General features: G+C 47.0%; 1 protein-coding gene across 1 annotated transcript; it reads right to left on the reverse strand.

The window, feature by feature from the left end:
- Positions 1 to 2,878: 2,878 nt before the first annotated feature.
- LOC121444930 (testican-1-like) lies at positions 2,879 to 22,125 on the reverse strand. The gene is made up of 6 exons (XM_041646875.1): positions 22,086 to 22,125; positions 20,977 to 21,093; positions 17,464 to 17,685; positions 12,670 to 12,732; positions 7,008 to 7,145; positions 2,879 to 6,221 (listed from the first exon to the last, which is right to left on the reverse strand). Exons 1-6 carry the CDS (start codon positions 22,123 to 22,125, stop codon positions 6,031 to 6,033), a joined length of 771 nt encoding a protein of 256 aa, XP_041502809.1. The 3' UTR covers positions 2,879 to 6,030.
- Positions 22,126 to 27,701: the final 5,576 nt, after the last annotated feature.

A 27,701-nucleotide genomic window follows, 5' to 3' on the forward strand; every position in this document is an offset into this window, starting at 1 on the left:
TCGAACTCACAGAGATCCACCTGCCTCTGCCTCCCGAGTGCTGGGATTAAAGGCGTGTGCCACCACCGCATACTTATGGAGGGAGAGAGTGATATGCACATAATCTTATGTTGTATTCTGTCATCAGATATGACTAATATTCTACTGTGCTTAACATTAGTGTGTTACCTATGGAAAAACACAGTACATCTAGGGACCAATATGAATTGAGGGCATCAGTGGAGAACTTGAGATGTATTCTCCACATTTAAGGAAGGGGCACTGTGCTTTATAACTGTTAAGAAAGCTAGCAATTAATAGGAATTAAATAGGGGCAGTGACCTGATCAGATTGCAAATTCAAGGCCACAGACTCATCCAAGAACCAAGTGTTGGGTTTGTACCACAGTGGTGGGGTATTCGCCTAGCTTGTGTAAAGTCCTGGCTTTGATGCCCGACACCGAAAGAGTGGGTGAATGAAGCAATCTAACAAGACTCCTGGGGTGGTTGTTAGAAGGTGGCAGTAGCAGCAGGATGGAGGAGAAGCAGAGACATGCTGAGGTTACGTTGGTGGCAGAGGCAGGGCTTACAGGAAGGGCATTTTGAAAAAGCTGCTGGAATACAATTTGTTTCCCTCCATCTTTTCTTCCTCCCCTTCTTGTCCATATTCGAGGCTAACCTCAGGCTCACTCAGCAGTCGGGGTAACCTCTTGCCTCTGCCTCCTGAGTACTGAGATTCCTGTGAGCTCCCACACCTAGTTATTTTACTTCTTTCTTAGATCGCACAAGACCAATGTGACACATTGCTATGGGATACAAATAGCGAAACTTAGAGATGAAGTCCACACCTCTATCTATCCGCCACCTGCCCCAGCTCCGTGGCTGTTTTCCTTAGAGGACACTGTTATAATTTAGAAAAAAAAAGCGACATGCAAGAGAAAGATGCCATGTTACAGAGCTCAGGTGGAGGTTTTGTTTGTTTGTTTGTTTTAATTGGGAAAAGTGAATGGGCAAAAGGAGAGGGAAGACCAGCTTCTGCAAACATGAGCAGCAGAAGAGAAGAGAGAGAGGGAGAGGGAAGGAGGGAGGGAGGGAAGGAGGGAGGGAGGGAAGGAGGGAGAAGGGCAGAGAGACAGGCAGAGAAGCAGAGAGAGAGAGAAAGAAAGAGAAAGAAAGAAGGAAAGAAAGAAAGAAAGAAAGAAAGAAAGAAAAAGAGACAGGAGGTGAGCAAGGCCCAGCTTTTAAAAGGGACCTTAGGGAACATGCGCAGCAGGTGTTCTTAGTGGCTGCAGCTGAGGATGCATCCCATCAGGACCTCAAGGGCAGGCCAGCACAGATGCCTGAACACTAAAGGCACCAATGTTATCGTTCTGAAGTGTATCCTTTTTGGTTTTGTCCTTCTCGTGGGTACTCTGAGTAACAGATAGTATCAAGTTTTAGACATATAATTTACACATTTGATACACTTTACCTGATTTTTTTCTAATATAACCAATATCTTAAGAGGTTTTTTCTCTAAGTACATAGTAGGTCACTTCATTCTTTGGCTGTAACACAGTATCCCAAAATACAGGCTCCTTCTGTGTCTTCCTTGGTGGGTATTTAGTTTTGCTTCTCCAATTTCTCTTTTCTAGTGAACAATCTGGAAAGGAAATGCTTTTATATGTATCCTTCCAAGTTATCTCTTTTCTCCCCATGGGTGGTCGCTGGCAACCGCGGTTTCTGCTCCCTGAGTGTGCATCCTTGGGTGGGTACTCTTCTGTTTCTCGACTCTGCTGTTGTAGTCCTGTATAGTGACGGAATCCCCTTAGTCCATGTTCTCATCAACCCTGGCTTGGATCAAGATTATCTTCCCATTCATAACTACTCTATTATGGTGTGTATTTACCACCATCTAACACTGGGTGGGGCTGCGCAGTTTCATTGCCTCCTGTGCTCCTGTGAACTGCCTTTAACTTTTGCTTGCCAGTTTGGTGTACTTGCCAGTCTGGCTTTTCTTAAGAGTTTGTAGGAGTTAAAACATATTTTCTACCCGAATCATTCCTTTGCTTTATACCACCAATATCTCCATCAGGCTCTTATCTGTTCTTTGTGATGTGTTATTATCTTTCACGGGTTCACATTTGTCAAGTGTGTCAATCTTTCCCTAATGGGTGATGTTCGTAGGGATTCCCAAAAGGCCTTATTGGTTCTACTTCCCCTGTGCACAGTGACTGGATGTCCTGTCATGTGTAACTGGTGAAGTTTGAGTTTGAAGTGTCTGTGGGACATACATGCAACAGAAGCTCAAACGGCCGATGGGTATTTTAGAATGGAGTCAAATTCAAGTCTTTCACTGGAGATACAGACTGGGTTTCCCAGAGTGGAGGGGGCATTTGCAAGTGGAAGTCTCAGGACACACAGGGAGTATGCTATGCCAATGGGACTCGACTGAATGGCAGCAATGTTGACAGAGGGATGAGCTAGTCACAGGCACACTGGGGCAAATAGGGATGCTCTGTCTGGCTTGACAAGCATCTGGTATGTTACTTCATGGAGGAGAGGCGGGGTTCTTGAAGGAAAGGAGAATGCCTCACTCCCAGTCTTCACTGAAATTAAAAAACAGTAAGTGTGAGTAGGGATAACAAGAGCATAATCCAGCGTGGCCAAGAGAAAGCTGGGGCCAGAGAGGATCGAAAGTAGTTAAATGGGAGTGTGGCGTGTCTCTGAACAGGCGCCGGAAGCTGATGGGGCAGCCGAGAGAGATCAGGCGCTCAGCAGGTCATCTCTAAGTGACGACAGCTTTGGCTGACAGCCCCGGTGCCCATCACTTGACAGCCCAGAGTGTGGTTGTTTGGGGACTCGGTGAGTCAAGTTCACATCCCTGCTAACAAACACAAGCACCCACATGCTGCAGACAAAGTAAAATTTATTGAGACAGACAGAAGTGCGCCTACTCGGGACTACAGGTAAGCGGTTACTATTAACCAAAGAGTCGTGTTCACATTCCATAAAAGTCTACATGGAAAAGCATTCAGAGTACTTGATTTTCTACATCACTACTTCACCTACAATAGGGACAACAAACTGACAGTCTGGATTTGATGGGGTCTTGTCACACGGCTACACATTGAACGGGGACAAACATCAGTGACTGTGAAAAGGTGTATAAAGACCAAAACCGCCCGTTGCAGAAAGGGCTCTTGGATGTTACTGTACAGTGTGGTCAAGATAAAACAAAAGCAAACCCAACGCCAATGGCATTGTGGAACGAGCAGAGGGCTGACCTGGATGGACAAGTCATCATTTCCGGGAAAGGTGGGGACGTGGGCATAAAGGAGGAGCTGAGAGAAAGCCACATGAAGGCATCCCCATGCTGAGAACATCTGTAGAAACCAAACACATTCATATGGCAGAGAGTGAAGCCTGTGGAAGAGAATTCTGGGGGTTCAATTGAATGCCACAGTAATGGCATTAAAAATAACTGCTTGTAGAGACAGTAACAACATCAATGGAAGGATTCCTGGAAATAAGGCAGTAAGGGCTCAACTCAGTACCTGCTTACACAATGGGTCGGTCATCCCAGGAGCGCAGACGCTAACAGCATCAGATGATGCTTGGAATGGGTGGGATTATTTTGGAATCAAAGGCTCCATCCAAAGAGGGCAAAAGAAGCTCTGCGTCTCGGGAGAAGGTAACAGAAAGTCTAATTTTAAGTACTATTACAAGTAACTGTCTTTAAAACCCCAGTGGGGCACGACAGTGGCAATGGTGCTGCTTTGTTGATATGGGCTCCAGACGTAGGAGGGCTTTTGATTTAATATCTTAATGAATCAAAATATCTTCTTGGAATGTCTCTGCAAATGACATCCCATTACCTTCCTGGGAACTGCCTATTGAGTACTCTTCTCCACCATCAAGATAATGTTAAGGAGCTCTGAGTGTCATCTTAATGTGACACTTGTCATACGATAATTAGACAAAGTAAGTGGTTCATTGGGTTCCGAGAAGTTTCTCCAAGTGAAATCAATTTGCCGATTGTTAATTTGTTCTCTTGTGCATTTTTTCCAAGCTTGAAGGAAATAATAACAATGGCTTATGATGACGGCCTAAACTGAGATTTCTAGTGTCTTTTTAATGTATCCTATTATCATTTAGCTGCGATTGAGCACCTGCTTCCTAAATTATGATCTAAATTATGATCAGTTTTGAGGGTGAGAAAAAAATGAAAAACAAACTAGAGGACTGGGGAGGATGTCATCAAGACCCCGAACTGAGCAAGTCTGCATCTCCATAGAGAGGAAGCACGCAGAATTCTCAACATCCGGCGGTACTTGTATCTACCAGGCCAAGGGAGCAAACGGCACCAGAAATATCCATTTCCCACACGAGAAGAATTCCTGGACCAGTGCAACCTTGTCCATCCTGTTCTAGGATGGAGATGCTAGTGAAAGAGGCTTACTACATACAGAAGGCCAGCTTGGGGTGGGAGACGGGTTTGACCAAATACACTTTTTGCCTGAGTTAATAGATCTGTCTTGTGGACTGGCTAAAACTCACTGGGAAGGCAAGGACAACGAAGAGATAGTGTTGGCGGGCTGTGGCTGGTTAGGGCAAAATAGAGGTTGTTTCTGATGAATCGTGGCTGGTTAGGGCAACTGGCTAGGTAGGAAGCAAGCAGGCAGAGCTCGGGGAGCTGGCCCTGACCTGAATGGGGCTGCGCTGGAGTCTACTCTTTGGTACTCGTGTGGAAGAAATCTGGGAGAATACAGAGATATTGTTACTGAAACTGAATGCCAATAATGAGCTTAGGCCAGCTTCTTGCGCTACTAGGATCTCTTTCTAGGTCTCCGTTGGGATTTCTATTAAATGAAGGGTGAGAAAGAGAACCCCTTAGGGCCTTTATCTCCCCCGTCATGATCTGTGTAGAAAGGGGGTGGGGGAAGGAACATGAAGAACACGAAGAACCCTATATTTTTTTTCCTATGATCATCATGGTGCTGTCTTCTCGGCGAGTATAAGCTCAGTAGGAATGCCTCAGAAAAAGCCCTTGAGGGTAGGGAAGGGAGCTGCCACAGTGGGGATGCTGCATCCTGAGGGGATGTTTAGCTATATGAAGGAATGGCTTGTGAAGCTGCCCAAGTGGGAGTTGCATGGCTTCTGTGGGGAAACGAAGCAGTTTAGGCAAACAGGCTTATCCAAATCAAAAGGGCTTCTAGACACTTTGCAGCTGCATAGAGGAACCTCCCCAGCCTGCAGGCTCCACAGGCCAAGTGTCAGTACAAACAGGACTCCAAGAGGAATTTCATACCCCAGTTTGTGTTCCGCATCTGGAGTTGCTGATTAAAAGCTGTGGTTTTTCTAAAGTGTTTTCGGTATACAATCAGACACTCGGAGGTGTGTAAGCAAGTCATGCAAGCACAGACACCTGTTTGTGGATGTGCGAGTGGCAGGGGAAGCATCAAGACCTTAATTTCTAAAAAAGAAAATGAATTCTTTCTCCAAAGGGACTTGGACTGAATTAAGGCTGTCATTCGTAGGAAGCCATTTTTTATAACTTTTATAATTTTATACATTTTATGATTTTTAATAAACATCGGAGGTGGTGGGAACAGAAGGAAAAGGAGCAGTGGTGTGGTGTGGTTTCCACAACATCTACAGGACACAAGAAAAGCACTTAGACACCATAAGGCTGGGAACCATGCTGTAATAACCACCGAGGTGGGTAATCAGAGAGGGTCTTTGACGTTTGAGAGGGTGGGGCTCCCTGCACTGCTGGATTCCGCACAAATCACATGCTAGTTGCAAAAACCTTACAGGAGGGAAGGTGGCTTTATCTGAGCCAGCCCTTCTCTCATCCGGTGGAAACAAAAACAAACACAAACAACATCCTTTCTCCCGCACAACTGTATGCAAATTCAGAACGCTCTGGGAAGGGGTCTTCCAAACCTTAGCCCTGGTACAGAGAGAACAGCAGAGGAGAGACCCGTGGGCCTCGGAGTCTTAGATACAAATGCAGGCAAAGGAAGCGACTTGCAAATCTGCCAAAAGCATGTCCTCTCCCTCATGGGCACTACCATATGTACCCAACCTCGTCTTCCTTGTCATCATCTTCGTCCTCGTCATCCTCCCGCACAGCCCGGGTGTGCACCCTCAGCTTCCCCTCCCGGTCTTTTGGTCCCAGCTCTCGCTCGTCCTCTAGATCGTCCAGCAGGACCACAGAGCCACCGCTGCCGAAGTCCCCCGACGTTTCCTGCTCCTCTTCTAGCAGGGGAAGGAAAGACCTCAGGTTAGCGCCCACTGTCCCTCAAGGCCCACGCGGACTCCCTAGGCTCGTGACTTGGGTTGTAAGATAAAAACCAGAGCATTTTCTTCTGCAGTGTGGGAGCTCAGATTGAAATGTCTCTAGGGCTCAGCCCTGGCCCTGTGGGCTGCTCTGATGGAAACCTGTCCAGGTTGATGTCATGTCAACTGGACACATTAGGTGGGAAGATGCCTCCATCAGCTTCCCTGTAGTCAAGCCTGTGGGACAATTCCTAGATCAGTGATTGATGGGGGAGGGTGGTTCCATCCCTGGGCTGGTGGTCCTGCGCTGTATCAGAAAGCAGGCTGAGCAAGGTATGGGGAACAGGCCAGAAAGCAGCATTCCGCCATGGCTTCTGCTTTAGTCTCTGCCTCCAGGTTCCTCCCCTGTGCCTGCCCTGAATTCCCAATAAGCCCTTTTCTCCCCGAGTTACTTTGAAATATGGTCTTTATCACAGCAATGGGAAGCCCTAGAGTACCCTGGGTGCTTCAGCCTCGTTAGGAACACTGCAGTCCTGAGTGCTGGACCAGTGACCGTCCCCTGACTCACAAGCTCTTGTCTACCCAGTGATACTGGTAAAGATCTGCTCCTAGCAAAACCGGCTCTGCATGAGGTCATGGAATTCCAGCATTCTGTCTCCATGGCAGACTCACTACAGCCAGAGCTGGCTCTTGAGATTCTGCCATGACCCCTACGCACTAAGGACCCCTGGGTCAGCCTGGGCTGCTGCCGGAGGCTTTACTCACCACAGCTCACGGTGCCCTGTTTCCTGGAGCCAGCCAGCTCATTCCCGTATTTATCTACACACCAGCACTGCCCCGTGCTGCCGTGACACTGCGTGGCTTTGTAGTAACCCTCCTCGTTACACCGAGGTACGAATGCTCCTGTGGGGACAAAAGGGCCAATTTCAGTCAGAGAAACAAGCATGGAGGCGTGGGGTTCATGCCATTTAAGACAGGGGGGGGGGTCACACGCAAGCCGCAGATTGGCTATAGGGTCCCAGGAAAGAATGGGGCTGACTGCTTACTATTTTGTAAACATTATGGGGACCTCAGCCTTGATTAGGAAGTGTATATTGGATTCCAAGAAGCTCATTCCCCAACTAGACTTGATAAAAGTCAAGAGCATTGTGTAGTTACACACATTCCGGGCACTAATCTAACCATGTGCATTATATATTAAACGTGTTCACATAATCTCTTTCCTTTGGATAAACATAGAAGTAGGACTTTTGATGAGTTTCATGTTTCTGCTCAAGTAAGCTTGTGATGAAAATTCAGAGTCTGATCATTAATCTTAATTAGCAACTTGATTGCATTCATATTAGTAAAGCCCATCTCTGAGAGGTATCTTTGAGGGCATGACCTAATCAATGGGTTAATCCCCGTATTGATTGGTAATAGGCTGGCATTACTGGATATACATCAGTGTAGAAAAAGACATGGACAATTAAGGGGGCACAGGATGGCAAAGCAGCCCCTCTCTCCAGTGTCTGAAGCTTCAGGACAGTTGAGAGTAAAGAAATATATAGAAAAATGTTATTTAAATTAAAAAAAGAATTCCACTACAATTAATATTTTCTGTAATGATTGCCCACAGAGCTGAAATTTTCAGGTAGGGCCCATGCAACACCTCTTTCAGATATTTTCTGAAATTCTCACTGGACAAGGCTCCCAGTTTCTCATGAGCCTCTGTGGTGTTGGGTTTTAGCTCATCAGCTGGCATCCTTCTGGCACACCTCAGGAGCCACCCTGGGATCTTATTTAGATTCCTAGCAACCCTTTGAAGACATAACTTCACAACCCACCAAAACTGTAACTTTGGCTGCTGTAAAGACAGTTAAGAGTCACCCTCCTGGAGAAGCCCACATCTGTAATCACCGAGTGCAGGCCCCAAGAATCCTTTCTGTGGTGAGATCAGGGGTCTGGCCTTACCTGAGTGGAAGTCCCTACAGGAAAAGGAATGCCTCTGCTGGCAGCCATGCTGGGCTGCTTTGGCTACTGTGCTCCTGCTGACAGGAGGGGATGAAAGGTTGGAGGCGGGGTCTAGTTAGAGACTGGAGGCCTGTCAGCTTCCTGCGTTTTCTTGATGTAAACTGCCCTGCCTTGATGGGCTGACACCACCACATCTGTGAGGCAGAATGCGCATTTTCTCTTTAAGCAGCTCTCTGGTGTTCTGTCTGTGATGAGAGGCTAAATATGCTGTTTCTTTAAATCATTTTACAGCTCCATCTGACAGTTTGACCCACGGACCAGCAACATAATCTAGAACCCCTTTAGAAACGACTTTCTTTTTCTGGTCATGAGTCAAAAGTTGATTTATATTTTCTTTTTTAAAATAATTTGTGTTTACCCCACGTGGCCGAGTGTTTGTGCATGCTCTCTCAAGCCTGTGCCTGTTCACAAGCGCCCATGCCTGCACGCTTGCTTATGAACTGTGTGCATGCAATTCTTATGGCGACCAGAAGGAGGCATCAGATCACCTGGAACTGGAGTTACAGACAGTTGTGAGCTGCCATGTGGGTGCTGGGAACTGAAGCTGGGTTTTCTACAAGAGCTGTCAGTGCTCTGAGCCGGGGAGTCATTGCTTCAGCTCCCTCCAACCCCAAGTCAATTCTGAGGGCCAGAAATACCTTCCCTCTATACTGAGTTTGGATTGTTCAGCTTTAAGTTAGGACCCTTTGCCTCATACTGTCAAGCTTTCTTCTTTTCATTAGCTTGTTGAAGGAAACCAACCCTTCCCAACGTGCTGTTGTTAGTGACCCTTATCTCACTGGTTTATTCTTTGATTATTTTTGGTTATTGTGTTCTTGGGGCTTTGAGTTGAACATCTAGTTCTGTGCATTATTTTTGATAATGTGTTTGAAGTGATGTGTGTTTTCACCAGCTTCACCTTGCTTCTGTGGAGTCTGGTGGATAGCCCTTTTACATTTCATCCAGCTGAAAATAGTTTCAAGATTTTTTTTTTTTTTTTGATTTTTCGAGACAGGGTTTCTCCGTAGCTTTTGGTTCCTGTCCTGGAACTAGCTCTTGTAGACCAGGCTGGCATCGAACTCACAGAGATCCGCCTGCCTCTGCCTCCCGAGTGCTGGGATTAAAGGCGTGCGCCACCACCGCCCGGCAGTTTCAAGATTTTATTTTACTTCCTTGATGTCTCTTTTCGTTACTGTCTGGGCTAGTGAGTTTGAGATGAGATTATTAAAACTGTTTTATCTGTGGGGCTGCCCGTGACAGATATTTGATGCAAACCTGCATGAGTGCATATGTAAATATGAATGTGCATCACATCGCCCAATTATTCTATATCCTATTTGTGTCTCCTCGCACTGTGTTACTTGTGAACGTCTATTACATTTAGTCTTAAAGTAACCAGCGCTCCGACAGCCTAAGACACGTCTTACTTTTCAGATGAAGTATTTGCTTTCCCAGCTGTTTTCACGTTATATCAAGAACATTTTCCATTTTCTCATTTCAACTTCCTGTACAAAAGTCTTAGGTGTGACTTTGAAGACACAGCACTTCCTGTCTCATATGTCCATATGTCCCATGTGCCCTGGTTGTGATCAGACTACTTTGTGCTTCTGACACACTCCTGCACACTCCTGTGCCACATGTTTCTCATGGCACCCGTCTCCTGCCTCCTGTGAAAAATCACGTTTTCTTTCCTCCACGTCTCTTTTGTGTTTAAAATTCTTCCATTTCTGTCATTCTTGGGGATTCCATGATATTTTCTACAGAGCAGCATAGTTTTTCCAAGGGAACTCTCAAGTTAATCTGCATTTCCTTTCCTTAGGGCTAAATCGAAACTATAGTACATTTAAGCACCCGTGTTTCTGTTGCCCTCCACAGTCTAGAATTTATTCTAGGCTGCCATTAAAATGTTTTGGTGGTCTAGGTTTTGAAGCAGGGTCTCACTGGGTGGCCTTGGCTGGCCTGGAACTTATTACACAGACCAGGATGACCTTGAACTCACAGAGAGCTTCCCACCTCTGTCTCTGAAATGCTGGCAATCAAAATGTTCTATACTCTGTTGTTTAGATTTGGTATTATGCTGTTTCTTTTGCACAATTTCATATGGGATGTACTTATATCCATTATCTTAGTTTGAGTATCTGTATCAACACCTTATAATGGGTTGAATTTAAAATTCTAGATTCAAAGTTATCTCCACTTGAGAAATACTGTTATCTCTTTCTAAACTAGTGTTGTTCATGGAAATCTGATTTCAGTCTTTGTCTTGTTAAAGGCAGATAATCTTTATTCATGATTGTGAGTTCATCTTCTCTGGGGGGACTCTCAGAAACTACATCCTTGCATCATGAAGCAAAGGCCTCTGGTTTTCACTGTGGCTTCTACTTAATTTTATTCCTGTTGTCTTTTTGGCATAACTATGCTCTCAATTTAACTTCTATTTCACAGAATAATATCCTCCCCAAATGTAGCTTTGGAAGGTCAGATTTTCTTTGAGCCAGTAAATTTAGATATAGCTTAGTATAGGCACTACTTAAAATGTTTTTCTTTGTATTTATTCATTTCATGTGTATGAATGTTTTGCATGTATGTATGTCAGTACACTACATGCATGTCTGGTATCCATAGAGGCCAAAGAGGGTGTTGGATCCCCTGGTAATGGATGGTTGTGAGCCCTATGTGGTACACAAATCAAACCAGGTCTTCTATATGAGCAGCCAGTGCCCTTTACCCCAGAGTCATCTCTCCAGGCACCAGAATCGATCCCTGAGCATGGCGCTCACGAGGCTATTTCAGGATGTCTAGATTCCAAGAGACCAAGTGAGATAAAGAGGGCAAGTTTCCTACCACTACAGTCACCCCTTTGGAAAGACAGGGGTACCCAGTGCCTTGCTATCTTCCCTAGGTGATCCAGCAGTGGAAAAGGCTGGTCCCCCTGAGCAGCGGTTAGAGACCACAGCAGCTAATAGACCACAGAATAAATTAAGATTGGGCTGAGCCTTCAGGTTGGCGAGAAGCAGGTGTTGTAGTAAATCTATAATTTAATAAGATTACTGCTCTTTCTAAGTAGGTAGTAATTATAACTGATTATAATTTGTTGTTGCTTGTTTAGTTTATTTATTTGAATCTGAATATCCCTGAACACACACGGTTGTGGTATTTGGAGATTTTCTCCGTGCAGAGAATAATTTGTAAGCAATAGAAATGGCATTCGTATGAATTGGTCTGAGTGAACTCGGAACGTGGGGGGTTTGAGATAAGACTCAAGTGAGGTTACAGGAGGGGGGGAGGTGGGCAGTTGTTGGATCACGTGCATTGAGGAGCATGAAAAGGAGATGTGTCAGGTGGCATGCCTTCTATGACAAGTCACCATTGCCACGGCGCTTTAAAAACATTACCGTTGCATAAACTAGTAGATCGTGGGTCTATTCCCCCACCCTATGTAACAGAATACAATCAGCCATCAGAAGTCCTTGAGCTGGAGAAAACGTATGGAGGAGATAGGCAGACACTGCATCTTTAGCCAGAAAGATGTCTTTTCCACTGACAAACCAAGACTTCAAGAGTTCAGAAGCACGAGCTTAACTGCGGGAGGTAAGTGGCCGGCAGTCACAGAATGCTTGCGTTTGGCGACCTTTAGGAAAATGTGCTCATCCCACAAAGTAACTAAGGTAGCTTCTGGAATGGGACTGCTTAGGGAGTGTGCATGCCTCTGAACGCTTCGCGAGAACAACTCTGGACCACTGCTGCAGCTGTCTACTCTTCTTAACAGGGAGGGAAAGCAGGTTCCCTTCTTATAACTGTGGTTTTCCAGGGTGCCGGGAATGGCCACCACACGCCCTCTCCATCCAGGAGCTAAGAGGACCAAAAGGAGCTGGTGCTCCTGCAACTGACCTCCTTCTGCCTTAAACCCAAAGGAGAAAAAAAGCAGAGTCTAAATAGGTGGGAGACTTCCATCCAGAGAGGCACATGCCCTTCGACCCTATCTGATACATTCTGGCAGGGTCACGGCTTGTCTTGTTCCTTAAATGGACAGCTAGCCCTGAGGGAGAGAAGAAATAGTCTAACTTAAAAGCCTTTCATTTTGAGAGCTGGAAAAATACTCATGTGTTCCACTCGGTGGCTTCACATGACAGGGAGAAACCCAAGAGTTAGTGTAGCCGGAATCAGGGAGGGAGCCCCAGAGAGCTGGACTCTGAGCATGGCCGAGCAGCCTGCTGGCCCTGGCCTGACCTCAGCTTCTCTTGCTGGTAGAGGCCATCCTCTGTGGGCCAGCAGCTTGCAAGAGCTCAGGCTGGAGGAGAGTGAGGCGCTTCTTCGACAAGACACTGTCCCTAATTGAATAAACACTGTAGAGCTGAATGTGACAAGAGATGCGGGGGGGGGGGGGGGGGGTGTTAATTAGTTGCTCTAATGAGTGGCAAGGAATTGTACTTACCCAACAGGCTTTTCCCCTTGCTCAGCTTCTGAATTCTGTTCATTTCATTCTGGCAAGGGAGACCTAGAAAATAATTTATGGAAGTCGGTTTCCAGATGGTGTGGAATATAATCTCTAATGATTGACTCCACTCTTGACGGGAAATGTGGGCAACGACACACCTGGGTGTGGGGTTGCTCCATATGCTGGTGACTGCGCAACAAAACAAACCCAAGCCATTAGTGCTGCTAATTTTAGGATAACTCCATATCACAGGACACTTAAAATAGCATGTGGAGGATACTTATATAATATAGGACACTTCCCACCTACACCAGACGAAGCAACACCGGGTGATTGGCTGGAGGATGTTTTCAATTTTGGCAAAGGAGGCATCCAGCAAAGCCCTCTGGGAGCTAAAAATTGATGCTAAGCCTTACTAGAGGGCGAGAATTCTGAATATACAGACAGCTAGCCAGGAGTCTCAACGCTTGGCCTACTGCAGCTCTTGTCTCATGGATGAGAACTCAGGCACGCCCGCATGGACACAGGAACCACGTGGAAAGGCGGTGAGCAAGCAAAGTCTCCAGAGGCTGACTCTGTCACAGTTCTCTCTGCCTCCTGAACGCTCAGGACCCCCAACATCTCTTCCCTCCCTTCAGCTTCTGAGTCCTCACCTGGGACATACATGTTGTGTGAACAACCACCAGGGAACTGCTGTGACAGACAGGGAACCACATGGCTAAGCGTGTGGATGACCTGGCGTGGACCTGTGCCGTCGCCCTAAGAAGAATTTACCACCAGTAAAGTGACAAATGACCTCGCTGGTATTTTATGGTTTGTCCATGACTGGCTTTTGTCAGTCTTCTCGGTTTGGCAGGTCCTGCTGTTGATTTCAGTGTCACTGTGGCACAGGAGGGAGTCCCACCCCTCTGCACTCTTAACCATATCGACAGCACCCATTTCTGTCTGCTACCGTCTGGGTTGTAAACCACCTGGCTCTCCTGCTGCCAGGTGAGAAAGAGTGGGCACCAAAATACATGCTTCTTACTTCATTCAGGATAAGAGAAAGACTGAAGCCAATCCTACTGTGACCAGGAAGGGTAGTACTTACTCTGACAGATAGCTACCATTTGCTTAAGTGTTTGAATGTTCTAGAGCTTTTTAAAGTCTTTACAACCGCCATCCAAGATAGGTACTGATATTATCACTATATTGTAAATGGAGATTCTCAGCCACGACAAAGCAGAGACAGTTGGTACAGAGAAAGATGATCAGTATGATCTAGTTTTACCATACAGTTGGTACAGAGAAAGATGATCAGTATGATCTAGTTTTACCATACTTCCTTGACATTTTCCTGCAAGAGTTTGGAAGAACAGCTTATTTAAAGAAAGAAAAGTTAAACGGATGGAAATCTACTTAAATGCAGACAAGAACAAGACAAACACATAAAGTATTTCTTTTTTTCATTTTTAAAATGAAAAATTCATCCTGGAAATGATTTGCTGCTCGGCGGCTGACAACAGGTAGTGAAGGGCTCGCTAAGTCAGGAACTGTAATGAAATCGTGGGCTGTGGGACAGCAGGGTTCAGGATGCAGACGTGCAGGCTTGAGGGCAAACGTGACACAGGAAGAAAACGGTAGAGAGTTAGAGAGAGGAAGTTCACCCCCAAAGCCAGGAGATTTAGATGAAACATCTCTGCGGAGGCAGAGAGGCTGATCAGACAGAGAGCCAAGGAGCAAAGTTCTCAACATAAACTTGAATGAGGAAAAGTTTCCCGGAAATGAGAAAGAATCTAATTCTGGAGTTCAAAGAAGCACACAGCACCTCATCTTAGCGATGTGACACACGCTGAACAGAGCTAAGGTGGCGTCTAGGAAATTAAGGTCCTTGAAAAGCAGAAAAAAAATCCCACATTTTTCTCTTCTGTTGCCTCTGGCCATGGTGCTTCCTAGGGGTGACTTAGAAAGCAAGGGGCTTATTCTGACCTAAAAGTCCAGGGGGCTGGGGTCCGTTGGGCTCTGGCAGGCACGTCATGAAGAGTGGAGCAAGATGGTTGGTGACATTTCCTCCATACACGGGAGGCCAAGAGAGGCAACGGGGCCGTGGAGAGAGGCTCTACCTTGTAAAGGTTCCTCAACCTCCCTAAGCAGCATCACCAGCTGGGAACCAAGAGTTCAAAGACTCGAGTCTCTGGGGAACAGTGCTCATTCAACCCAGAAGAAATCTCTCTAGTTTCCAGGCACAATGGAAAATGACTTCCAAGACAATTTTTGAGAAAAAATCTTAGAAAACTAAAACATCCATAAAACTGGAGAACACCACAGTAACTCGGGTTTCCCTTGGGTCGCAGAGGCTATCGGAACCTTAACCATAAAGTTACCAGACATTAGCATCTGCAGCAACTACAGCTACAGCTCTGCTCCGGAGAAAACTTGGAGCCTTGAACGTCCTTAACATTGGCCTATAAAGTCCAGGTATGACACCCCACCGTCTTTAAGCTTCTTTATGAAATAACATAGCAAATCAAACAATAACAGCTAACATGGAGGGAAAAATGAAGAGAAAAGTATACAAAATGAAAAGCCATTTTTCTCATAACTAATCTTGGATGCTATATCATTTCAGGGCACACCACAGTGGGCTCCCGGCTTCTCCCCACACTCACAGGCTGAAGGGGAGCCTGTCCGGAGATGGCCCTGTGGTCGAGCACCTAGCTCAATACCATGGGTACGACAGTGAGGAAACTCAGCCTGCCACCCCACCCTCAAACAGTGGGTCAGGTCTGTGCTGCAAGCATTTTAGACTAAAGTAAAACAATCGCTATTATTTAGCTCTAATCTGTGCTAGCCAATATAGTCAGAGAGGAGAAAGCAACAAACAGAAAGGGAAGGGGAAAGAATGTAATTACATTTTAATATTTAAAGAAAGATGTATCACTGTTTACACCTGGAAACACCAAGAGAGCCAACCTGAGATAGTGGAAACGAAGCGAGAATTCAGAGAGGGAGAGAAGGGAAGGAGGATTCATTTACAGTCGTGCCAAGATGGGAACCATGGTGACAACAAGCTGAAGACGACCTCCACCAGCTGTGAGCAGCCTCTAAGATGACGGCCTCAACAGCTTACAGCTGGAAGAAATTTCAAATAAACTGAGCAAATGCATCCTGAGGTTGAGGAGGGAAGAAAAACATGACTGGCCAGAGCATTCTGATATAAAAATTAATGGCAAGACAAGAGAGACCTACAATATACCAAGACCAAGGGTCAATCAACTGTGATTTAAACTGCTTTATTAACTGTGAATTAAATGGGATAGAATTGATTTATGGATATTTAGAAAAGTGGAACTTGGTATTCAGGAATAAACCTAAGACACGACATATATATCAGACATGCTATTGACAGAAGAAAGATTGGTCAATAACGGATAGAAAGGAGGCTAGGTAGTTATCCCCAGCTTGGAGCAGAAGCCAAGGCCTCCTGACTGTGCACATACACAGAGTAATGCAAAATCTGAACAAACACAGAGCCACTGAATTAGCAAAGGATGAGAAAGTCGCTTTACTGGATTGAAGTGAAAAATACCCTTCAAAGCCTAATGCAAGCTTTATAACTTAAAAAAGCATATAATAAAAAAATGAGACATGCAATTATGTAGAAATTTAAAACTTTCTCACTAACAAGAAAAATACACAAAGTCAAAGTTGGGAAAAATCTGCAATGCCAACCACTAGCCAAGCACTAAGCCCATAGATACACATTTTCCTACAGAACACAGGACAAAGCACAACTCCAACAGGAAAAATTACACAAAGAAATTAAAATTATTTTGAGGAAGCAGAAACCCAAGAATGTCCCGGAGATGAACCAAGTTATCCAGATTCATTTGTGATAAAAAGGATGAAGGCAGTGTGGCATCCTTTTGTCCCACGTTGGCAACAGTGACTAGGTCTGACACTACCGTGAAGAAACAGTATTCTGTTTTTTTTCTCTCACCAGAAACATCTACTCCAGCCTCTCTGAGAGGCAGAGTGGCAGCTGCGCTGAGGTGTAAAGATGCACGCTGTGCACTGGGGATGGACCCACCACCCTAGGAATGTGCACACGAGATTTCCGTCACTGAAAGCTCTCCGGAGTGTCTGCGTTTCTGATGTGTGCCCAGGCATCTTTGTGCACATGCATACGAGCTGCGCAATTTAACACGATTAGTAGACAGACAGACTTCTAGTCCACTGGGTACAGCCCCCAGGAGGCAGAGACTGAAGGAAAGCCAGACAGGAAAGGCAACCCGTGGGAAGGCAGAACACGGCCACTGGTTGGGATGCTGTGGCAGGCTGGCTCCCTTGCCTGACTTTGGTGACATGAGACACCTGACATCTTTTCCTATAGTCCTTAAATCCGGTGTCTTTTGTTAGCTGCAGTTTGTCACCAGCAAAATATTGTAATTAAGGAGAGTTCATGTAGCAATGGAAATATGATCCTTTTATGTTTGCATAGTATTTTTCACACTGAGAATCTCATGGTGACCTTGAGAACCACACAGCAGAGGCTTTTACACACCCATTTTACATACGGCCAATGCTAAGCACGGGGAGGATGCTTTGCCAAAGGAAGGAATTACTCAGTGAACGGCCACCGTCATTTGACTCTTAGCTTCCTTAAAGTCATGTTAAATGCAGACAGGCACCTTGGGGCTTGCCTGCCGTTCCACAGGGTGTTTAATACCTGTGTCTTTCTGTGCACAGATCTCTGCCGGCCTCGGTGCCCCACCACTTTACCTCCTGGGCCTCCGTGCCCCACCTCCTTACCTCCTGGCTTCTGGAAGCAGTAGCACCACTCGTTGTTAGAGAGTTTGCCGTCCTTGAAGGAGTCACAGGAGTTAAAGAGGGGCTTGATGCAGGGCTCATACTTGTCCAGGTAGATGGCGTTGATCTCTGAGTGGTCCAGCAAGAGGTCATAGTTCATGTCCAACTTGTTGAACATCCAGCCCAGGGAGTCCTTGCAAATGGGCAGGATGCTGGTGTCAAACCCTGCGAGAGAAAGGGACAACTCAGCTTCTCAGACAGAGAACACATGCGGCTGTTCCCCAACCTGGTGCCCCAGAGGGGCTCCTCCCTCCAGGCTTATATATGAGACAGAGACATGTCCTAAAAACAGGAGCCAACTTTGGGGAAATATCTTCAAGAGAGAAACCATTCCCTGTGATAATGCATCTGTGATATAAATATGAGTTCCATTGTCTGCAAACCTGCCTGCAAGACGTGTCTGGGAGGAAAACTACAAACACACTAAAATATAAAGTGTCTAATACTGAAACCTGAGCTTATTTTTTTTTATGAAAAAAAATGAAGACTCAAAATACTGGAGGAAGGAGTGATAGTTGGGGAGACAATGGCAGTTGAATGACGCTCCATCTATCCCAGAGGCCCCTGCGCCCAGTTCAAGCCTAGAAGGTAGAGCACCCAGGTCCCGCCTCTGTTCCCTTTCTTCTTTTCTGCAATCCCCAAGGAGCCACAGGAGATGGAATCCAGACCAACTCAGACAAGCATTTGTTTCTTATTTCCCCAGGGAAGGGGATGTTGTTTTTCTTAAAGGATTGTTTCCACACGGAGACTGTAAAAAAACCCACAGGAAGGGTTGCTTAGACTCAGCTCCCCGCTCTGGAAGGCACAGCACTGTGGACAGACACCAAGACCATCTTTCTCTCAGAGCCAAGGGATGACAAAGGCTCGGCTTATCCTAGGCACTGATCTTGAGGACTGGCTTTGTTTTCCTAGGATGCTACAGATAAACATGTTTCTAAGCTATAGTCTACAGACCTCATTTTTCTCACTAAATCCAAGGAGCACCCCTGTGAAATGCTGTCATCTCTACTTTGTAGATAAAGAGATAGCAAGCTCATGTGACTTCAGAATTGGGATTGGAACCCAGGCAGCCCAGTCTCTCCCAAGTGCTCTCCTCTGCTTTCTTTGAAACATTTTTACTGAAATCATACAACTGACTTAGGGTGTCATGACTGGGATACAGTGTCTATAGTGTAGGGTCCTGATGAGACGGACTGTCCGCTCCAGTGTGCCCTTCACTTCTGGGTATACCATGGGGGCCTTGATTTAGTAGGACTCATAGAGGAAGCAACATCTTCATGGCAGATTTGCACAGAAATCTATACAAAGACTTCAGCAAACCTGTGAGCTCTTAGCAGAGGCCAGACTACCCCTCCTCCCCCACTACTGATGCTCGCTAATCCACAAGAGGCCTTCTAAGGGATGACCTCCGCTTTCTCTTTAATAGCCTCGGCACTTTTGGCACACATTATCAGTAAAAGTATTTGCTTTCCAGCTCCAGGAGTTCCCTACCAGTCAGCTTTAAGTTTACCCTTCCGAATAAATCTTCACATATTTAAATTTATTCATTTTGCTACCAAAGGATAACATCCTTTACATTTTTTTTCCAGATGAGACTATGGGGTAGGACATGGCCTCTTCTTTAGTTGCCATTATGATTCATCAGCAGAAGATGAATTATGTGTGGCTTAGTCAAAAGGTCAAGCCTGCTCTACCTCATTTCCTCAGAAAAGGGCACCTGCACCTGGCATCTTCAGCTGTCAGAGACAGAGAACGGAGCTTGGAGCAAGGCTGGGGGGCTGCCCTTTCAGGACTTAGGGACTTGACAATGTGTTGCTCTTTTCTCTGGCCTTGTAGGACCAAAGTTTAGTTCCTCCCCAGCATCCTTCCCCACCCCACCCTGCCCCGCCCACCTTGCTGGCTTCAGGACACCACACCTACAGAGGCTTCAGGGACTCAGTTTGCTCCTAGGTATACTAGTATTTCCCAGGCTCCCACCTGTCTACAGAAAGTCTCTGAGGGCCGACTGGAGGCTTCCAGGATGTTTCTTCCCACCAGCCTGCTTTCTGTGCAGAAGTTTTCTGAAAGCCTGGGGCTGGGCTGCTGTTGGGGGACTCACAGACAAGTCTTTCTAGATGGAAATCAGTGTTCGTTCACAAACTGCCAGGGAACCTCTGGGAGGAACTGGAGGGGGTAGGGAGAAAAAAAAACCCAAACACCAGGAAAAAAAAGGACCAAAGAAAAACCTCTCTCACCTCACCATCCTACAGACAGGGCTACCAAGAATATCACCCGTAAAGCAAGTGCCATCTGCCGGAAGGCCAGGGAGTGAAGGCTTCAGACTAAGCCATCCTTCCATCCTCAGTGATCTTGCCAGGAAGCTATGCGTGTCCAAGAATTACCAACTGTTAAATCATTGTTTTTGTTCTTGAGACAGCATCTATCCCTGTGGCTCAGGCCAGTCTGGATCCTGTCTATAAGCAATCCTCCTGCTTCCCTAATGTATGGGAAAGCATGGGAACAACCAAACTTGTCCAGCTGGGTGACAGAGTTGACACAGCACCGTCTCACCTCCTGCCTGCAAGCCAGGAGCTCTGCTCTCAAAGGTCCATCCAAACCTCTGGAGGGAAGGGGGCTGGCTAAAGACTTTGACCAGGGCATCTCAAATGCACTCACAGCCAAGGTGCCTGTGTTTGAAGGACCAGGAGGATCAGGAATCTCTATTGCAGCAGTTAGCACAGCTACCTTGGAGTGCAGAGCACTGGGAGGTGGTGTAGAAGTGTGTGTGGCCTCTGCTCATCCCAGAGTTAGTGGGGAAAGAGGGAAGGGGTGCCTGTTTTGGTTTCTGGGGAAAGTTAAACATAGCTGCCAGTATACACAAAAGACATGATCTGAGCTGATGGCTACACTGTTGCCCATATTAGCAAAAACCCACAAGTCCCAATTAAAGGCTCCTTAAGTTGTTATAGCCATGATTAGGATCCTATTTGGAGCCTGCAAGAAACTACTCAATAACATGAAATCATAATGATATTTCTAGGTGTTTACATTTCCAAATGGTATATCAGCCTGCGAAGTGTGCAAAATTTTCAACACATATGCATTTTCATAAGAGTGCAAACTTTCCAACACACATGCATCTCCATATTTAACATGGAAAAGGACTGTAACATGTGTAAGTTATTAAATGGGTAGGTATTACTCTGTGTGTGTTTATATTTACACACAAATAGACACAACTTTTTCTAAATAGTATGTTTTCTAAATTATCTATATAAAGCATGACCTCTTTGAAATCACATCTTTTTTTTCCAAAATAAAAAACATATTTCTCCTGATTCTAAGCATCACCCTTCTTTAATAATTTAGTGTTTCTAAAATTGAGACTTGTTTTAAGCCTTTCTTTAGCTAAACCCACATGACTGATAACGGAGAAGGGATACTGATAGCGAACTAGCAAGAACAGAGTGGGCTTACTGCCTTGGGCTGTGTCAGAGCTGGTAGGCTTGATGACTCTGTTGGCATCCTCGTGGAGAGCCCCGAACCAGTCCTTCAGCCGCGAAGCAAGGTTCCTTAGCTCCTTGTCTGTGCAGGCTGCAGGGGAGCACACAGAGCAGACAGTGAACACCCAGACTCTCAGTGTACAAGGTCATCGGCCAAGCTGCATTCAAGGCGATCCTCCTTGCCCAGATACTCTCTCCTCTCTCCTTTCTCCTCTCTTCTTCTTCTCTCTCTCTCTCTCTCTCTCTCTCTCTCTCTCTCTCTCTCTCACACACACACACACACACACGGGATGCTACTGTCACGAGTCAAACATGGGACAAGGAAAGAGGCTGGATTCCCAGGGCAGACAGGTTGTTGGGACTTGGACTGTCTCCGATAAAGCAAGCTGCTGGCACTTCCCATTTGTGCAGCGTCCCCCAACTCTGACTGACATCCCTTTTGCTGAGCACATAAAACTTGTTATTGCAGTTTAGCCAGAGAACATGACACCTTCCAGTGTGCTCACACTGAGAGATTGACCAGCTCACGCTCCTAGAGAGAAAATGCCTAGGGCATCATGAGAGCCCAGGAGGAACAGATTCCCCATTTTGTATTAGGACAAGGTAGACCTGTGAATTTGGCCTCATGTTTTTGCCTTCCAGGTTCACATTGCAGCTCTCCACAATCCGGCTGGGTAAGTGTCTTCACCGTGGAAGAGCCTTTTCTGCCTCAGGCCTGGTCACCAGTATAATGTATGACGGAATGACGGGGGTTGATACTGACAAGGACAGGAAGAAAGCCAGGCTGATGGGTGGCAGCAGATAACGAAGTGGGTGCCAACTATTTGAGGGTTCATAGAAGGCTACAGAAGACTTGGGAAGGGAAATTCAAAAGGGGATAATGATGGAGAGACAGGAGTGGAATCTGGGAGTCTCTCTGCTGTTCTCTCAGCGCCCAACTTCATTCTAAGGGAGAGAATCTTGGCTGGGGGCCCAGGCAATAGAATGCTATCAGGACACAGGAGAAGAAGCAATTGTCTTGTGTCCTTCAGCAATTAGAGAAAAGTTTAAAAACCATGAGGCCAAGAGGAACCAGGAACTGACCTTCATGACTGCCAGCTTTTCGAAGCTCTAAAGCTGGCATAGAGCAAGCAAGCTAAGAAGTTGAGCACACCACCATTCCAATGTGGAGCTAAATCTGGTCCTGTCCCAGTGTTGAGAGGACACAGCTGGTGGCTCAGAACATGTTGATGTCCCAAGCTCTCCTCTGGAGGCCTCAGAGGGCAAGGATGGAGGTACAAACTGTCATCCCAAGCCCACGCCAGCCTCCAGAAAGCACAGTGATCGACTGAATCCCAGTGCCCGGCCCAGCAGACAGCCTTGTTGTCAGGGAGAATTCAGAGGAAGGTAGTACATGGTGGGCAGTTTCCTCATTTTACAGCTCATGTCCACTGAACCATGGGTTGGTGCAGCGGCCAGCTTCGCAAACCTCACACAATAAAGGTCTTTCTCCAACTTCCAAACAGGTGTGGAACTGCAGACCCAGGCTGCCTTCGTACGACCTGTTTCATTTCTACCTTCACCTCATCTGGGATGCAGGCTTTGGTATCACATGGTATCCTGTGCATATGCCCAGATGTTGATACCAAGTTATTAAACCACCCAGAGATGCTGCTTCATCCTTAACACACGGACCTGACTATAGTGTCAGACACAGGTAGGAAGTGAGCAGACTTTCTTGTTGGTAGTAGTATGTCACACTGTGGGGTCACTCTGCCTAGGGTAAATCTCAGCTTCACCACCCACCATAGTTCTATCCCCAAATCCCCCGAGACCTCAGTTTCCGTATCTGTAAACAAAGGACAATAAGGTCACAACAAACCCGACGGTATGGTTCAAGCTCTTAACAGATTACAAGATCGTTTGATACATGTGCCAGATAGATTTTTAGTTCTTGCCCATAATTATTATCTTAAATGGAATATTTAGAGATAGGCTTAGTGCAAGCAAGTGTTGTACATTCCAGAAAATAAAGACTAAGTCAAGTGCAAATAATCAAAACTGACTTTGATACCTACAAACTATGTGCAAGCAGACACCTGTGTTACCCTACATAAGGGAATCAATATTAAACAAATGTACAAACTAATTCCTCAGGCACATGTCTCATCCAAAGCTGCTCACTCCCCAGCTGGCTGAGCCCTTGCACTGGCGGCACAGGATCCAGATCCTTCCACCAGTGCAGGCTGCCACACTGGTTATAACCAGGCAAAAGTGACTTCCGTTCTGATTTCTACCCTTGCAGAGGCTTTCATGGTAACTAGCTACACAAATGTCTGTCTCTTCTCCTTTCCTTTGGCCTTTTAAAATGGATTGAGAAGGAAGACAATAAGCTCCCACAAGCCACCTCCCAACACCTCTGCTAACCTGTGCTCACACAGGGAGAGAAGCGGTTGCTGCTGAGGGCAGAGCGGTTCTTGTTTTTGCCCCAGTATGGAATATAATTGCAGGGATGTGCTCACAGTCATCCGCTTATCAGTCGTAACCCAGAGCCTCTGGGGACCAAGCCTGTGCCTTTCTGACCTGCCCAGCTCTAAACGGTAGTGTGACTGTCCAAAACCAGGATATGGACTCACCAGTCAATCTCCCATTTGGGAGCTGAAAAACTCATTTCCCCTCTACCGCTAGTACACCATCCATTTAGAGTGTTCTGAGCAGAGAAAATTGCCAAGTCAACTTGCGATGAAATCACTCACACACTGAGATAAATTAGTCAGCCATGTTTAACTAAACCCCAAGACAGGCAGGTAACCTGCATATTCACAAGCCTGCTGGAGTCGACCCCCGCCCCAGGCCTCTCAGAGCCCAGAGCCCACGGATGGCTGAAGGAATCAGGCCATGCAATCTTGAAAGAGTGAATATGTCACTCAACTGCCAAGTCCAGCAGCAGGGAGCCATGGCGGCATGGCTGGAGGGAGATCAGAGAATGGAAACAGAGATAGAAGACACCCAATTATTGGGCCAGTTCCACGGTATCTTCAACTGAGTGGTCTTTGAGAGGAGAAAGCCAGGCACAGACTGCCTGGAGCATGATATATTTCAGAGGAATAAGAAGGGACAGATGCCTGCAGAGAGCTGTTTGTTTGGATTTGGCGCTCCAGCCACAGCTCAGGCTGGCTGCCTCTTAAGGTGTCTAGCACTCCCTGAGATGGTGGGACTAGCTGGAAATCACAGCTTCGGAACTGGGAAGCCAGAGAGTATTTCCCAAAGTAATGTTTTCCAGTCTGGAACTGCGAGCCACACCCACCTGCCATTCCTGTCTGCCAGGAAGAGGGACAGTTCTTGTCCCTGAGGAGTTCTGCCTCACCCCCATGCCCACGTCTCCTGGTGGGAGAATCAGTCTGCAGAGCAAAGGATGCTCTCCTGGAGACATCTGTTTAAACCAGGACAACCAGGACCAGCATGCAGGCATCACTGAGGTCTAGCGTTTCGGTTCTGCTCCCTCCCTGTCTCTACCCGTATTTCTGTTGCCCTTTTCCGCTAGGAAGTCTCTGCTCAGAGGCCTCTGCTGCAATCCTAGTTCCCTGTCGGGTCACTGCATCTTTCCTGCATGACTCCATCTGCTCCAACAGGACCAGGGCGTTGACAGTGTCCCTGCGATTCTCTGACAACCCCTCCAGCAGGGCCACATCCAGGAGGCAGGAAGTGGTACCTTCAGACATTTGCCCTCAGAGCAGACATTTGGAAGCTGCCCTGGATTTCTTCATGTTCCTCACCTTCCCAGTCAGCTGGCCACAACAGGTTTGTTTCTGTCACTGCCTTCACTGCCTAGTCCAGTCCATGGCACCAATGTTGCTCCCACTGGGTTAGCCACGACAGGCTCCTACTCTCTACAACCTCCCAACCCAGCAGCCACAGTGACCATTCTGAATGGGACACTGGGTCAAGTCACTTTCTTGTCTGGTACTTCTGGCTCCTGGGGTGCTCTGTTAGCTGAGCCTTAGTCCATGGTATAAGTGGCCTGTGGGATCAACCCATAGTTTTCCCTGCTCTGGCCTTGCTGCCCTTTCCACTCTTTACCTCAATGTCCCTAACCCGGTTACCTTGCCCATGATTCCCTTACATCTCAGTTTTAAGGTTATTTCTTTCCCGAAGTCTTCCAGGCCAGTGCCATCTCCCCCTTGATCGTAAGAGCTGCTAGCCCTCAGCATGGAATGCAGCCTGCTACCTGCTTGAAGGATGCTCTCATTATGTAGCTATTGGCAGACTCTCATAACCCTCTCTCCGCCTCTCTCCGCCTTTTGTAAACTGTGGTTTTTCCATCTGTGAAATGGCAAATAGAAACTTAGCTGCTGGCATCATTGCATAGAATCAGATATCGGTAAAGCATAGCTCACAGCGACTGGCACGTAGCAGGGACTCATATCCCAACTGTCTGCATGATATGTTGGCATTTTATTGTTATGCTTTATTTTTAAGTCCGAAGAGATAGGGTTGATATAAAGAATAACATTTCCCCTCATTTATTTTATAGCTGTGCCAAGCAGAAGGCCAAGAGACTGGGATTTCAATTTCTGTCTGCCTTCTCCTAGTTGGATAAGCAGTGAGATGGGTGATTGGTGTGACTTCCCCGCACCCACATTCCCAGCCTTATTGTAGGGGGTATGCAGTAATTGTTCAAAATATATTTATGGGAAGAAAACATGAATGATTGATTGAGCCCATTGGTTACAAAATCCCAAGTCAAGAGCCACACTAAGTGGTAGGATTGGGGTTTGAAGCTAGGCTGCTCTCTCACAGAGTTGGTTCTACACCAGGAGGGTTGGGGGAAGCAGCTTCCTTGGATAGACTGGGCTTGTGGGTAGCCAGCAGTAATGAGTGCAATTAATAAACCTGGTCAGGCCTTCACCTGCAGTGGGAGCTCCTCCGGTGACACAGAGAGCAGCTGGCCCAACAGTTCAGGATGGAGAGGGCAGCGAGGGAGGCTCGTGCCTTCATTAGCCCTGGTGTGAGAACGACGGTCATTCGGGAGAATGGCAGAACAGGCTGCCTTGTGTCACAGGCGCAGTCACCAGGGCTTCATTAGGAAAACGAATAGGGCCATGGCACATTATTCTACACTGTACAGAAAGACAGCTCACTCCCCCAGGAAACCACAGCACACAGGCGGGGAAGGGTCCAGGTAATATGGCGCTCTCCCAATGGACTTGTGTCTGCTTGCAAAATATGACCAGACTGCAATGAGCAGAGGTGGCTCCGCAGAAGCTAAGCTGCCCAGAAAGCCAGCGTGGTGATTTTCCAAACATGCCTTCTCACCACCCCACCTGAGAGGCAAGGAGCTCACACGGGTATGGAATGTGCTGGAACTGAAGGCTTTCAGCAGGTGACCCAGATGGCAGAGGAGATATGTGCTGTGGCCAAAGCTAGAGACAGGGCCCCTCTTTGTGTCACTGCAGCCTGGGGCAACAAGGAGGAAGAGAGATGGTTGGTCCGTCAGTATTACCTAGTGGGGCAGTGAGATTGCCAGGGGAGCAGCCACCAGGAAGAGGCAGCCATGATGCCTGCTCCCCATCGCCAGCCTGGCTGCTGGCCCTGGGGCCCCTATGGCTAGTCCTTCCCAGGTCCTCTTCCCTCCCATAGACGACGCTAAGGCCTGGCGAAGAGCAGACGAGGAAGCTTTAAATTATGCTGCAGGCCCCTATCCTGAGCTAGCTTCTGGTTATTAATGAGCGTGGCAGCTGAAAGAGAAGATGGCCATTCCAGAAGACGACTTCAGAGATGACGCGTGCAGAGGTGCAGAAAATGCTGGGGAAGCAACATAAAAATGCAGACGGTGACTGCATGCACATTCTTATTCAAATGGAGTGCTAGCACCTACCTGAGGGACAGGAATAGGCACCTGTGATGGTGTCCCTGTGCTAGCAGCTCTAACGGAAGCTGCATCTGAGCATCCACGGGGGATGTCTGAAAATGGCAACCCTGACATTACGCCAACATCCCGGGATACCTGTGCACCTCTGCCAGGGGACCGATTCTCCTGGTCTGCTCCTCACTGCATGAACTTCTCCAGCTCGAGAGCCCAAGTTAAACACCTACTCCACCTGCCCCAAACCTACCTCCTCCCAAGCCAGCCTCACGGATGCTTAGCTCAGGGCTCTGTAGAGGCTAATATGAAAACAATCCGGATTTAATTTAAACTTTAGTGCCTCGGAAGGTAATTAAAGAGTTGGGCCAGACTCAAGTTCTTTCTGGGAGCAAGCCGAGAGGTCTCTCCGCAATGGAGACCTGGTGCGATGGTCCTTTCCCACTAATCTCCCTCAGCCCTCCTAGGTACTGTTGTGAATAATTACTTCATCAGAGCGGCTCTGGATCACTGAGCTCCGAGTGTTTGCAATTAGCAGCTTCTGCAGAGGGTCCAGCTGAGCCTTCTTTCTGGTGACGATTAGACGCTGGGATAAGACTTCCAGAGCCAGGATCTGAGCAAAGGCAAGGTTCCTTCTTAACTTACCCTATCTGGGCTAGTTTCCCCTCTCACCATTACAGCCTCGTGCTGCTGGTACCCACAGGGCTCTAGGCCCCCCTTCCTCCACGGGACTAGATCTAGTTGTTGTGTATCTGACATTTAGCAGGAGTTACGATGCTTGAGCAGTAGACAGGACGGCTGATGAGGAAATGCTGCAAGACCTTGACAGAGGAAGGGCACAGTGACTCCAGAGTTCC

This window comes from Microtus oregoni, unplaced genomic scaffold (assembly GCF_018167655.1).
Source record: "Microtus oregoni isolate MIOR12 unplaced genomic scaffold, Mior012 000148F_ref0000004, whole genome shotgun sequence".
In the NCBI taxonomy this organism is placed as follows: Eukaryota; Metazoa; Chordata; class Mammalia; order Rodentia; family Cricetidae; genus Microtus; species Microtus oregoni.

Coding starts and splice junctions, on each gene's coding strand:
- LOC121444930 (XM_041646875.1), bottom strand. CDS start 22,125: ATGCCAGCTTTAGAGCTTCGAAAAGCTGGCAGTCATGAAG. Junction 21,094..22,085: donor AAAAGCTGGCAGTCATGAAG/GTCAGTTCCTGG, acceptor GCTCCCCTGCAG/CCTGCACAGACAAGGAGCTA. Junction 17,686..20,976: donor CTCTGACACAGCCCAAGGCA/GTAAGCCCACTC, acceptor TTTCTCTCGCAG/GGTTTGACACCAGCATCCTG.